Here is a 15,164-nt window from a genome sequence, read left to right as displayed (position 1 = left end):
TGGCTGCAATCACCATCTGCAGTGATTTTGGAGCTCCCAAAAATAAAGTCTGACACTGTTTCTACTGTTTCCCCATCTATTTCCCATGAAGTGATGGGACCAGATGCCATGATCTTCGTTTTCTGAATGTTGAGCTTTAAGCCAACTTTTTCACTCTCTTCTTTCACTTCCACCAAGAGGCTTTTTAGTTCCTCTTCATTAGTCATTAGGAAATGCAAATTAAAACTATAATGAGATACAACCACAGGCTTGTTAGAATGGCTAAAATTTTGAAGTCTGACTACATGCTTGTAAAAATGTGAAAGACCTAGAAGTCTCATACAGTGCTGGTGGAAATAAAAAATGGTACAATCACTTCGAAAAAACAGTTTGTTTCTTAAATATCCACTTACCATATGATCCAGTCATTTCACTCCTATGTATTTACTGCCCCCCAAATTAAAGCATTTGTATATAAGACTTCTACACAAATCTTCATGGTAGTTTTATTTATAATAGCCTTCCCACCCCAACCATAGAAAACCCACTTGTCCATCAACAGGTGAATATTTAAACATACAATACAATGTGTGTTTTCAATAGACTACCACTATACAACAAAAAGTAATGAACTATTTGATAAATAACACAACATAGACAAATCTAAAAATATTTTTTTTCCCTGAAGGAAAGCTGCCATGCCAAGGAAAAAAGAGTGAAAACTGTATGATACCATTTCTATAAAATTCCAGAAAATATACACTAGAGTCACTGAAAGCAGATGAATCATTTCCTGGGGTGAGGAAGGAAGGGGAAGGATGAAGGTATTCTAACAGGACAGAGGAAAACCTTTGAGAGTGATGCATATATTCATTGTCTTGACTTTGATGATGGTTTCATGTATATATACACATATATGTCAAAATTTGTCAAGATACACACTTTATGTGCAGCTTACTGTATGCCAACTACTCCTCAATAATGATATTTTTAAAAATTAGAGACAGTGTAGTGGGGTATTGGGCAAAAAAAAGTTTGGCATTTACCACCAACACCACTAACCCCACTGGCATTTACTCTGTAACTCACTTCACTTTTAGCCATTTACGTTTTTCATTTCATCAGCCAAAGTGCTGAAATAGGGGGAATATGAGAAAGGTGTTAGAGAATAGTTCCTGGGATAGGCATGCTGCTTGTTTAAGACTGGCATAGGCAACAAACCGCTCCATAGTACTAGTACATACTTATATCCACTGATTTTTACTTGTAATTAGGGAAGATGAGAGCAGTTGGGTTGAGTTTAGGAATCAAGAAGAAGAGAAAGGACAATGAAGACACGGAAAAGGTTGGTGCACACTGAACCCCACTTGGTCCCATGTCCTTGGTTTGACCCCTGATGATTAGGGTCAGTGGCTGGAGAAGCTCTTCTACTGTGAGATTTTGTGTATAAACACATAGACTTGCTTTAAAGTCTAGAAACACAATATGTGGTAGGGATTCAGAAAAATAGGCCTGTTCTGCCCATGTTTGTACCAAATCCAGTGCCTCTTGAGTATTCAGAAGTTTGACAGCTTTGGGCTCAAGGATAACTGGAGGGATAACACCCTTGGCACAGATGGTGGCATCATAATCAGGGGCAGTGTCAACAGTGGCGGTGGTGAGATTCTTTTAGGTGGCTTTGAGAGCTTTGGGGGCTGAGTCAAAAGAACACACATAATGACAACTATGGCTAACAGTCATGTCTAAGCATGTATATGAGGACTCCTCGGAGGCTTCCAGAAAATTTTGCGAGGGACTGGTGGAGGTTTTGTGAGTAGAAGGTAGAATAAGAATAAGACCTTAAATTATTTATGTTAATGTGATTTCTTTTAAATCCATAAACTCAAAATTTCTGTTAATATTAAAGTTATACACTATTAACCTGGGCTGAAGTAAGGAGCTAGGAAAAAAGAAGGAAGATAAAGGACAATTCATTGTAGTTTTTCCCATATACTGTCTTGCTTTCTGCTTCATTTTGTCCTTCTCCATCAACCACCTTTCCCTTGCTGTCATAATTACGGATCATGTTGGCTTACTGCCAAGAAATAATGGCATCAGTTAGACAGCATCACCAGGTCAGTGGACATGAATCTGAACAAACAATGGGAGATAGTGAAGGACAGGGGAGCTTGGTGTGCTGGAGTCCATGGGGTCACAAAGAGTCGGACACAACTTATTGACTGAACAGCCACCACAACAAAGGTTAACGTGGGCCATTTCTTGACTAAGAAAATTCACTGAATGGTCCTCTTTCAGACAGTCCAGTTTAGAAATGTAAAAACCTTGCAAAAGAAAATGCAATATATTCAGGCTCCCATTTTAATCTGATCTCTCTTTTCTTCTAAGAAGAACAAATGCCAGGGAGTTCAGGGTCATAATAGACAATATTGAGATTCTAGTGATCACATGCCAGCTAGGAAGCCATGGTATTCAGTTTCTAAGCCCTGGATGTGTTGCTGCCGTTTACTTGAATCTGGGGAAGCGCTGAAGTTTGAAAAAAGCTACCAGTACACCTGATTCCTGTCTTCAGTTCATAGCCATTGCTTTTGAGATTTACCTACATCTCAGTAAACAATGTAAAGCACCTTAATGTACATACTTTTATGTAGTATATACATTCAGTATATATTATAGTATATATTATAGCAAATATGCTTAGTGCAGCAAACCTTGAAAATATGCTAAAGCTTGGCTACCAGGAAGTTCACACGTAGATATAAGGTTCAACTGCAGAAACCTAGTTTCCCCAAATTCTTGGTATATTTATCCCTCCTCTTCCTATGTGTAGTTTATGATCTCTGTTATTTTTGAACTGACTTGTCACATGTCTGATTTTATTTCATGTTGCTCCATATCCCTTTTAGAAAATGTTGTAAATAGACACTGCATCTAAAAGCAAATTAACAAACACATTCATAGACTTTATTCAGTCTGAACCTAGAATTATTTCAACATTAATTATTATAATTTTTCTACTTTACCTCGTGCTTTTCAATAATCATTTCATCAAAAATGTTGATATGTATATTATCTTTTATTTTAGATAAATTTGAGAAGTTACAATCATGTCCTGGTAAGCTGTAAATAAGAAAACAGATTCAGATGCTTAATTGATTTTATAAAATCATTATTCATAAAGGACTATAAAATTACCTGTGTTATTTTCTTTTATAAAGTGTAAGCTAAGAAAAGCTATGTGTTTTCAAGATGACTGTTATAGATCAAAAAATCTACAGACAATAAAACCTGGAAAGGATGTAGAGAAAAAGGAACCCTCCTACATTGTTGGTGGTACAGCCACTATGGAGAACGGTATGGAGGTTCCTTAAAAATCTAAAAATAGATTTGCCATATGACCCAGCAATCCTACTTATGGACATATACCCAGGTGTGCGCACTTGCTAAGTTTCTTCAGTCATATCCAACTCTTTGTGACGCTATGGAATGTAACCCACCAGGCTCCTCTGTTCATGAGATTCTCCAGGCAAGAAACTGGAGTGAGTATCAGTTCAGTTCAGTTCTTCAGTCATGTCTGACTCTTTGCAACCCCATGGACTCCAGCACACCGGGCCTCCATGTCCATCACCAACTCCTGGAGTTTACTCAAACTCGTGTCTATTGCGTTGGTGATGCCATCCAACCATCTCATCCTCTGTCGTCCCCTTCTCCTCCTGCCTTCGATCTTTCCCAGCATCAGAGTCTTTTCCAATGAGTCAGTTCTTTGCATCAGGTGGCCAAACTATTGGATGGACTGGTTGTATCTCCTTGCAGTCCAAGGGACTCTCAAGAGTCTTCTCCAACACCACAGTTCAAATGCATCAATTCTTCAGCACTCAATGTTTTTTACAGTCCAACTCTCACATCCATACATGACTACTGGAAAAACCATAGCTTTGACAAGACGGACCTTTGTTGGCAAAGTAATGTCTCTGCTTTATAATACGCTATCTAGGTTGGTCATAATGTTCCTTCCAAGGAGCAAGCGTCTTTTAATTTCATGGCTGTAGTCACCATCTGCAGTGATTGTGGAGCCCCCCAAAATAAAGTCTCTCACCATTTCCATTGTTTCCCCATCTATTTGCCATAAAGTGATGGGACTGGATGCCATGATCTTAATTTTCTGAATGTTGAGTTTTAAGCCAAGTTTTTCACTCTCCTCTTTCACTTTCATCAAGAGACTCTTTAGTTCTTCTTTGTTTCCTGCCATAAGGGTGGTGTCTGTATATCTGAGGTTATTGGTATTTCTCCCAGAAATCTTGATTTCAACTTGTGCTTCATCCAGCCTGGCATTTTGCATGATGTACTCTGTATATAAGTTAAATTAGCAGGGTGACAATATACAGCCTTGACGTACTCCTTTCTCTATTTGGAACCAGTCTGTTGTTCCATGTCCAGTTCTAATTGTTGCTTCTTGACCTGCATACAGATTTCTCAGGAGGTAGGTAAGGTGGTCTGGTATTCCCATGTCTTGAAGAATTTTCCAGTTTGTTGTAATCCACACAGTCAAAGGCTTTGGCATAGTCAATAAAGCCAAAGTAGATGTTTTTCTGGAACTCTCTTGCTTTTTCGATGATCCAACGGATGTTGGCAATTTGATCTCTGGTTCCTATGCCTTTTCTAAATCCAGTTTGAACATCTAGAAGTTCATGGTTCATGTACAGTTGAAGCCTAGCTTGGAGAATTTTTAGCATTACTTTGATAGTGTGTGAGATGAGTGCAATTGTGTGGCAGTTTGAGCATTCTTTGGCATTGCCTTACTTTGGGATTGGAATGAAAACTGACCTTTTTCAGTCCTGTGGTCACTGCTGAGTTTTCCAGATTTGCTGGCATATTGTGTGCAGCACTTTCACAGCATCATGTTTTAGGATCTGAAATAGCTCAACTGGAATTTCATCACCCCCACTAGCTTTGTTCGTAGTGATGCTTTCTAAGGCCCACTTGACTTCGCATTCCAGGATGTCTGGCTTTGGTGAGTGATCACACCATCGTGGTTATCTGGGTCATGAAGATCTTTTTTGCATAGTTCTTCGTGTATTGTTGCCACCTCTTCTTAATATCTTCTGCTTCTGTTAGGTCCATACCATTTCTGTCCTTTATGGTGCTCATCTTTGCATGAAATGTTCCCTTGGTATCTCTAATTTTCTTGAAGAGATCTCTAGTCTTCCCCATTCTATTGTTTTCCTCTATTTCTTTGCATTGATCACTGAGGGAGGTTTCCCTATCTCTCCTTGCTATTCTTGACAAAACCCATAGAACATACAAGGCTTCCCAGGTGGCACTAGTGGTAAAAAATCTACCTGTACTGCAGGAGATGTGGGAGATGCAAGTTAAACTCCTGGGTCAGGAAGATCACGTGAAGGAGGGCATGGCAACTCACTCCAGTATTCTTGCCTGGAGAAATCCCATGGACAGAGGAGCCTGCTGGGCTATAGTCCAAAGGGTCACAAACAGCTGGACATGACTGAAGCAACTGAGTACACACGTATAGAATGTACAACACAAAGAATGAATTCTAATGTAAATTGTGGATTTTGTCTCATAATATGGTCTGTTTCATAAGAAATGTACCACACTGGCGCTTAGGGAAGCTGTGTGTGTGTGTGTGTTGAAGGGAGAGGATATGTAAGAATTCTGCTTTCTGCTCAATTTTACTAGGAACCTAAACTCTCTAAAAATGATAAAGTCTATCAGTTTGTTTAAAATGGAAGAAAAAGAAACTCAATCTCATTAGAAATCCAGGAATGTAAATTAAATCACAGTAAGAATACCACTTTAGATCCACCATATTAGAAAAGTTAATTTAAAAAATATTAAATATTATTGAATATGTGGCACAATAGGAACTTATATACTGAAAGTGCATATTGGCACAATCACTTTGGGAAAAAAATTGACATTACATAGTAAAGTTGAAGCAATTCCACTCCTGGATATGGATCCTGGAGCAGAGGGTTTCAAAGTGTTTCCTGACTAGTAGCATCAGTAACACCTGGAACTTGTTAGAAATGGAATTATGTATCAGCCCTACTTTAGAGCTATTGAATTAGAAACTATGGAGTTGGGCCCAGCAATTTGTTTAAAGAAGTCATACAGGTGATTTCAGTGCACAAAATAGCTTGAGAACTACTGTCTTAAAAAGAAACTCTTAGATGTGTGTTCCAGATAACAAGTACAAGAATGTTCGGAGTAACACTATTCATAATAGCAAAACACTAAAACCAGGCAAATGTGCATCAACAGGATAAAGAACAAATAAATTATGGCATTTTAACACAGTGGAATACTAAAATGAAGTGAAAATGAAGGAAGAAATAGTTATGAATATGGATAAATCTCTCAAAATAGTGAAGAGTAAAGAAACAGGTTGCAAAAGATAATTCAATTTATATACAGTTGAAGGGCATCCATAAATAAATAAATAAAACATAGCTAAGGATGAATATCTATGATTTAAAATCATAAAGAAAGAGAGGGAAGGATAAACACAAGGCTAATATGGTTGTTATCTCTGGGGAGATAGGAAGGGGATACAGGTAGGTATTGGCACAGTGGAGCCTTCAAAGTTACTGGTAACACTCCATTGTTAAAGCTAAATGGTAGATACACAAATATTCATTTTCCCTCAGTACTTATATTTATATATACATTATATAGGGGCTTCCCTGCTGAGTCAGTGGTCAAGAATCCGCTTGCAATGCAGAAGCCACAGGAGACGAGAGTTCAATTCTTGAGTCAGGAAGAGCCCCTGGAGGAGGGCAGGGCAACCCATTCCAGTATTCTTGCCTAGAGAATCCCACAGACAGAGGAGCCTCGTGGGCTACAGTTCACAGGGGTCGCAAAGAGTCAGACATGACTGAAGCAACTTAGCACTCACGCATACATTATCTATGTAAACACACTTCATAACTTAAAAATCAAGCCTGTATCAATCATTATTTTAAATAAATAGCTCAAGAAAACAATTCTGTTATTGGTCTATTTTAGAAGTCAAGGAAAAATGGACTCCAACTTACATAAAATCTACTTTAATTTCTTCATTCCAGCATGGATGAGATCCACTGGCAATGCTGGTTTGGTATACAGTGTGCTGAAAAGACACTTCCACAAAGGGGTGTACAATATCCTGAAACACATGATAAACACTGACTAGGTTTGCAATATTTTATATAGTTGATAAAAGGTAGAAATTAGTTACTGGCTGATAACTAGATGGTTTGGTTCTTCTCGTTTTTCAAACAACCATTATGTATTCATTCATTCATTCAATTAAGATTTCATTCTATTTAATATCAGGTACGATTTTGCTAGGATTCAAAAATACATGGATATCATTAAAGATTTTCATCTTAAGTCTGTCTGGAGAAAACAAACAGTTAAGCTAATAATGGCAATGAAACATAAGAAATATATTCAGGATATAATAGTTACTCAGGAGAGAGAATGATTAAACTTTTGGGGGTGAGGACAAAGAGAACTTCACAGAGAACACATTGCATGGGCTTGAGCTTTGAAACATTAAACAGTAGTTCATGTGGCCAGTAACACATGAACATGAAGTATGGTGGCCATTCCAGGCAAAGGAAAGGGCAAGAATGGAGGACTTCTAGAACGTAGTAGTGTGATATGATACCGCTGTGGGGTGGAGGGAAATGTGGCTGACTGATTGGTAGATAAGAACCAGGTAAATACAGATTTTGGTAGACTTTCCAAGGAGCTTGCATTTTATTCTATAGACCCTGAGGGCAGGGTAGTAGAGAATGAAATGGTTAGAATTACATTTTGTAAAAAGCATCATCTCTGTGTTATGGAGAGCAAACTAGAAGCCCAAGGGAGTAGTGATGGATAGTCCAGTTAGAGGCCAGTTGCAATTCAGGGAAAACATGATCAAAACTGCGCTTTAGAGAAGTGTTAAATACTTACCTCATTTAAGGGTTCATCTGAGGTTAATGATTTGATTGTTTCTTTATGTCTGAGGCGAGACATGGATGATATCAAATAAGTAGGCATATCCAAGGACCTTCAGGAAAAACAGTATAGAAACATACATTTTAATTAATTTCAATATTTGTTTTGGTGCGAGTAGTTGTGTTTTTGCTTATGCTTCTGTGCTATGTTGTTGGGTTTCTGCTTATGCTTATAGAGATAGATAAGTCAGTTACCCTGGATCTTACAGTTTGCTTTGGGTCTTCATATCACTACTCTGAAAGGGTAGCTCCTCAGTGCTGAGCTACGGATGGGAACCAGTCTGTGGTAAAGTCTTCACTGATCCTCAAAAAGGGAAAAATAGGATAGGTAATACTTGGAGCTATATTATTCCTATTTTTGGTGTTACAGTATTCTTTCTTTTACAGATTAATTATTGCAGAAAGTGAAAGTCACTCAGTCATGTCCTACTCTTTGCAACCCCATAGACTATACAGTCCATTGAATTCTCCAGGCCAGAATACTGGAGTGGGTAGCCTTTCCCTTCTCCAAGGAATCTTCTCAACTCAGGAACTGAACCCAGGTCTCCCCCATTGTAGGTGTATTCTTTACTAGCTGAGCCACAAGGGAAGCCCAATAAGCCCAATTATTGCAGAAAATGGCAGTAATTTTAAAATGTCCTTATTTCACAAAACAGCCTTGAAATGTGCATTTGTTTTGAGAATATCAAGTGTATTATAAATAAAATCATATTTACAAAACACAGGCAAAACCTTTAAGAGGTTTTAACTGTAGGTTAGTAGCTAGTAAGCAAAATGTTTCTCATAGGTAGAATTCATGGGATAAACATAAAATAAGCAAGTAGAACACACCTGTGTTAAATGTAGATAGAGAGGGATACTCAGTATCCCTTAGGTACCTGGGTATGAAATATTTACAATATATAAATTATATATGAGATTAAATATATGACACTTGATAGTGAGGATATACTAAATATTCAGGATGACTTCATTTGACCATTCTGACCCCACATATCCTCTGCCCAAGAAACACTGATAAAACACATCATTCTGAGTGCCTGCAAAAGAAATGGTAAGATCTGATTTTTACAGAAGTCACCTAAAATGACAAGTCCAAAATGGAGCCTATTCTCTCCTGTATTCTACTATTCTACTTCCAACACTGTGAGTGGACAGTATAATTAATTGGCAATAGCTGCTTAAGTTTTCAAAATAGGGAATATGGACAGAAAGCATTTATTTAATAAAGCACCCAAAAATATACATGTTAAAGATACTTCAGGCATCTCAAACTTCTGCAAACTTTTACTACATAGCAATGACAGTTAAGTTTGACCATTCAAATGAAGATTTCAACTCTCATTCAGCTTTTGTATGTAGAGCATCAATAAAGTACAAAGTTTTATTAAAAAGATAGTTTAGAAATTTACATTTAAGACATTTTTTTGTAACTCCAAAAACTGGTGCAATTGCCTTACCTATTAACAGTTGTTTTCCTTGTAGGAATATTATAAGCTCTCAGTATTCTGATAAGAATCTTAATATCTCTATCACAGATAGTCTGTGCCGCCACTTTTTTCCTTTCTTTCCTCTGAGGCTTTAACTTTCTTCGTTGTTCAAGAAGTTTACAAACTGCATATGTCAACTGGCTAAAAAGTGGTCAATCAGATCGATATAAAATAACTTAAGATTTGAAAGATAATGATTTTTAAAATTTATTATAAATAAGGTCATTATTCTGAACCATGTTCTCTTTACTGTGGAGGGGAGACAGAGTTGTCTTAGAGTCAAGAAAATAATCTTTTTCTGAGTATAGAAGGGATTCTGTGTTTTAAGAGAGCATCTGATTGCTCCATTTTCTTTGGGTATATGGTCCAAGAAGATGTAGGGCGTGGAGAGGTAATCCCATGAAACAAGATGTTATTTCAAAAGAGTATTCGTTTTTTAGGAATCATTCTCTTGATCATTTTCTACATAGTTCTGAGTAGGTGTTAGTTATAAGTGCTGCAACTCCTGGCAACAGAAAGCTATATGGAACCTACATGGAAACACAAAGTTATATGGAATTATAATTTTATGGTCACACTTGTTTTCCTCTAAAGACTGAAAATAAAAACTTCAGACTACCCTACAAAGTTATAGTCATCAAAACAGCATGGCACACACCACAAGCATAGTACTGGCACAAAAATAGAAATGCAGATCAATGAAACAGGACAGAAAGCCCAGAAATAAACGCATGTACTTATGGTCAATTAATCCAAGGAGGTAAGACTATATACAATGAAGGAAAGACAGTCTCTTCAATATATGGTGCTGGGAAAACTGGACAGCTACATGCAAAAAATTATATTAGAACATTCTTTGACATCATACACAAAAATAAATTCAAAATGGATTAAAGACCTAAATGTAAGACTGTACACTATAAAACTCTTAGAGGAAAACATAGGCAGAACACTCTCTGACATAAATTGTAGCAACATCTTTTTCAATCCCTCTCTCAGAGTAATGGAGATGGAAAAACAAAAATAAACAAATGAGACCTAATTAAACTTAAAAGTTTTGCACAGCACAGGAAACAATAAACTAAATGAAAAGACAGCTCACAGACTGGGAAAAATATTTGCAAATGATGTGACCAAGGGATTAGTCTCCAAAATTTATAAACAGCTCATGATGCTTAACATCATCAAAACAAACAACTCTATCAAAAAAGAGGCAAAGACTTAAACGGACATTTTCACCAAAGAAGACATATAGATGGCCAAGAGGCACATGAAAAGATGTTCAATATTGCTAATTATTAGAGAAATGCAAACCAAAACTGCAAGAAGATATCACCTCACACCAGTCAAAATGGCTATCATCAAAAACCCCACAAACTATAAACATTGGGGAGGGTAGAAAGAGAAGAGAACCCTCCTACACTGTTGGTGGGAATGTAAATTTGTGAAGCCACTATGGAGAACAGTATGGAGGTTCCTTAAGAAACTAAAAACAGAGCTGCCATATCATCCTGTAACCTTACTCCTGGGCATATATCCAAAGAAATACATGGTTTAAAAAGGAACAAGCACCCCAGTATTCATTGTAGTGTGTTTACAATAGCCAAGACATGGAAGCAGCCTAAATGTTCATATACAGGAGAATGGATTAAGAAGATGTGGCATATATATATATGTGTGTGCGTATATATACATATATATATGTTTCTTAATATATATATAATGGAATATTACTCAGCTATTGAAAAGACTGAAATAAGGCCATTTGTAGCAACATGGATGGACTCAGAGACTGTCATACTGAGGAAAGTAAGTCAGAGAAAGAAATGGTGTGGAATATCATTTATATGTGGAATCCAAAAAAAGATACCAATGAACTTATTTACAAAACAGAAACAGACTCACAGACTTAGAGAACAAACTTATGGTTACCAGTGGGGAAGGGTTGAGGGGGACAGTTAGGGAGTTTAGGATTGACATGTACACACTGTGATATTTAAAATGGATAAACAACAAGGACCTACTGTACAGCAAAAGGAACTCTGCTCAGTATTCTGTAACAACCTAATTAGGAAGAGAATTTAAAAAAGAATAGATACATGTATGTGTCTAACTGAATCACTTTGTTGTACACCTGAAACTAACACAACATTGTTAATCACCTGTACTCCAATATAAAATGAAAAGTTAAAAAATAAGTTATCAAAAATAAAAAAAATAAAAAAAAATAAAAAATAAGTTATCATCATTGACACACACACATCACTGTCAGTTCGGTTCAGTCACTCAGTCATGCCTGACTCTTTGCAGCCCCTGTGGACTGCAGCATGCAGGGTTCCCGGTCCATCACCACACACACCACTATATATGACTACTAAACATGAAATAGATGACTAATAAGGACCTATGTATAGTACAGGGAACTCTACTAAATACTCTGTAATGGCCTATATGGGAAAAGAATCTAAAAAAGAGTGGATATATGTATATGTATAACAGATTCACTTTGCTATACATCAGAAACTAGCACAACGTTGTAAATCAACTATACCCCAATAAAAATTTTTTAAAATAAGTTTTCATTTAAAAAACACTTGCTCATAAAAGAATTACTTCAAGGTATATTTTAGAATAGAAACCCCTCCCCCCCAATATATCTCAGCATCCTAAACCAATTAAAACCTTCCTGTTAATACTAAGAATCTGCAAGTGGCCCCAGAGTGGTTTCCCAGATACGTAACATCCCTAATTCCTGTTCTACCCTTAAGTCTCACAGATAAGACAGTATGAGAATTGAGTTCCTTCAGCAAAAGGCTCCCTTGCAGCTGCTTGTGGATTACAGAGTCCTTTGATCAGTCCTTGCTGAGGATTCAGTTTTGAAAGTGGGAGATTATAGGCTTAGTGCATGGTGCTACCACCAATGATTTTTCCAGAATCAGTCCCAGGACAGGGAGATCTGAGAGCAAAACTAATTTTGGACAAGGTGTTTTGCTTTCTTTTTTTTCTTGCCACAAGGAGAGGGTTAAAAACTAACATACTATATAATTGAAAATATAAATCATACAGATATGTCCAAAATGGAATTTTAAAATTATTAAAAATATTTAAATCACTATATTTCATTTTATGCTTTGTAACTGGATTTTGACATTAATATAAAAAGAGAACTAATTTGAGGACTCTGAAGGAACTAATTTATAGCTTTATATTTCAGACTTAAATAATAATAATTTTAATATATACCTTGCAGATACAATTTCTTCATAATCAGCCACAATATCTGATAAGTTAAATTTGCTAACTTTGACAATTCTTCTCATTACCAACCTTCTCATCTACAAAAAATATTTTTAAGAAATGAAGAGTTCATATTTTAAGATTAAGTATACACAATGCTACTGGTATCACTCTTTTTTTTTTTGTTACTCTTACTTTTTGTAAGTAAGGAATGGGAAGGGGAATTAGATAAGTGAAAGTATGGTTCTGTTTTCTGCCATTATCAAAATCATTCCTAACACTCTCATTACGACCCTCTCATCTCTTTTTCAACCTAACTCAGAGTATTCACATAGACAGAATTAGTCTTCACCAAAGATGATTACCTGTGAATGTGTTTTTACAGAAGTCACTTGTATTCACAAAAATCTTGATCCACAAAGAAATGTCATCGCATTCTGTATGTCCTTTGAGTTCATCCTATTCTGACCTTAAGTTCTCATTCTGACTGCTTGGTAAGATATTCAGTGCTTCAGCAGAGCCATTCCCCTAAGCCTGTGCTGCTTGCAGAACCCACAGAAATTGGTTCCTCTAAGGACTCTGAAATTCTTTATAGTCTAAGGAAATTCCTCCCTTTCTACTCTGATCCCATCCTTCACATCAGGTGTAGACTTTTAGAAATGAAACCAGGAAGAAGCGTGTCTCGAGGCAAATTTCTGCTTTCCGTCCTGCCACAAACCACCCTGGAGATAATGGAGCCTAGACATTGTGCAACGTGCATCTGTGCTAAGTCACTTCACTTGTGTCTGACTCTTTACGACCCTAGGGACTGTAGCCCACCAGGCTCCTGTGTCCACGGGATTCTCTAGGCAGGAATTCTGGACTGGGTTACCATGCTCTCCTCCAGGGGATCTTCCTGACCCAGGGATCGAACCTGCATCTCTTACCTTTCCTGCACTGGCAGAAGGGTTCTTTACCACTAGCACCACCTGGGAAGCCCAACCTAGAGACTAGTGATCAGCTTAAATTATATAGGGAAATGAGGTGGCAGGAGAATGGGAAAAACAGAATTCCTAAGAATTGCTCTGCTGTGTGTGTGTGTGACTCTCTTTGTGACCCCACGGGCTGTAGCTCACCAGGCTGCTCTGTCTATGGAATTTCCCAGGCAAGAACACTGGAGTAGTTTGCCATTCCCTTCTCCAGGGGATCTTCCCAACCCAGGGACTGAACACAGGTCTCCTGCATTGCAGACAGGTTCTTTCCCATCTGCGCCACCAGGGAGGCCTGTACGGGCAACAAACTGCTTGCCTTGAAGGTGAACCACATCCCTCTCCCCTCTGACCTCATTATTGTGCTGGAGCCCTCCCTCCCTTCCCTTCTTTCTTTCCCTTCTCCCACCCCTTCCCTCATTCTCTCTCTCTCCCTTGCTCCACTAGCAGCACACAGACTGAGCTCCTTGCTCTTCCTGCCACAGGCTCCGCATCTTCCTGTCTCAGTTTTCACGTGCGGTTCCATCAGCCTGCGATGTTCTTCTCCCATAACAACTCTAACTTTTTGGAGCTCCAACTCCAGCTCCCTCAGCTTTCAGGTCTTTTGTTGGTGTTACCTTCTGGGGGGCTTTCCTTGATTATCTTATTGAAAACTGTACCCCACATCCCAACACACACACACACACCTGTGCTCTTTTCCAACTTTACTTGTTAGAGCACATATCACAATCTAATACACTAATATTTTGTTCATTATCTGACTTCTCCCACTAGACTGCCTAGGAGGTCAAGGATTTTAGTCTCTTTTGTTTACTGCTGTAATTCCAATCTCTAGTTTAATGCTTGATTAAGAGCAGATGCTCAGTAAGTATTTATTGAGTAAATTAATGGAAGGGACAGATTGAGGAGAGCTGCAGGCCTCTTAGATACAAATATTTCAGCAAAACTTTATCTAGCAATCCATGAGAGTGCTGAGACTTTACTGCTTTAACCCTAGTCTCAGGTACCACTGACCCCAGTAACACAGCAGGGAGTTTAACCCACATAACTCACAATCAGATTTAAACACCCATGGCCCTATGAGGCCTCCAATGTCAAACCAGATTCCAGCACCTATAATTAGAGTCAGTATCCTTCAACTTGTAGTGTGAAACTATCTCTGGATAACAAAGAAGTCTTCACAAGGAGCTGAAACACCATCACAAAATGTTCTTGACACTCCTCTGCAGGATCCTGCATGAAGTTCCAGAGTCCTCAGACACTTGCGCTCTTACCATCTTCCTGATCCTAGCTACCCTCCCTCCTGGGCTTCCTTATCCATCAAAAAGAAGAGCAGGGATGAGTAGGGTATGTGTTCCCTTTTCTTATAAGAAGACCTCTTTATTTCCTAAGACATAAATCTCATTATTAAATCACCTCTCAACTCTTTTTAAAAGAAATATGGAGCTAGTAGGTGGTGCTAATGGTAAAGAACCCGCCAGCCAATG

The 15,164-nt window shown here is 37.9% G+C and overlaps 1 protein-coding gene across 1 annotated transcript in view; it reads right to left on the bottom strand.

The window, feature by feature from the left end:
- Positions 1-15,164, bottom strand: part of CC2D2B (coiled-coil and C2 domain containing 2B) — a 94,542-nt gene that overhangs the window by 25,671 nt on the left and 53,707 nt on the right. Inside the window, 5 exon segments of the mRNA XM_040254625.1 lie at positions 3,000-3,096; positions 7,032-7,141; positions 7,939-8,035; positions 9,443-9,613; positions 12,716-12,807. Of these exon segments, the coding sequence (XP_040110559.1) occupies positions 3,000-3,096; positions 7,032-7,141; positions 7,939-8,035; positions 9,443-9,613; positions 12,716-12,807 (567 nt within the window).

The sequence above is a fragment of the Oryx dammah genome, unplaced genomic scaffold (genome assembly GCF_014754425.2).
Source record: "Oryx dammah isolate SB20612 unplaced genomic scaffold, SCBI_Odam_1.1 HiC_scaffold_14, whole genome shotgun sequence".
Classification (NCBI taxonomy): Eukaryota; Metazoa; Chordata; class Mammalia; order Artiodactyla; family Bovidae; genus Oryx; species Oryx dammah.
This window is presented reverse-complemented; position numbering and strand designations above follow the sequence as displayed.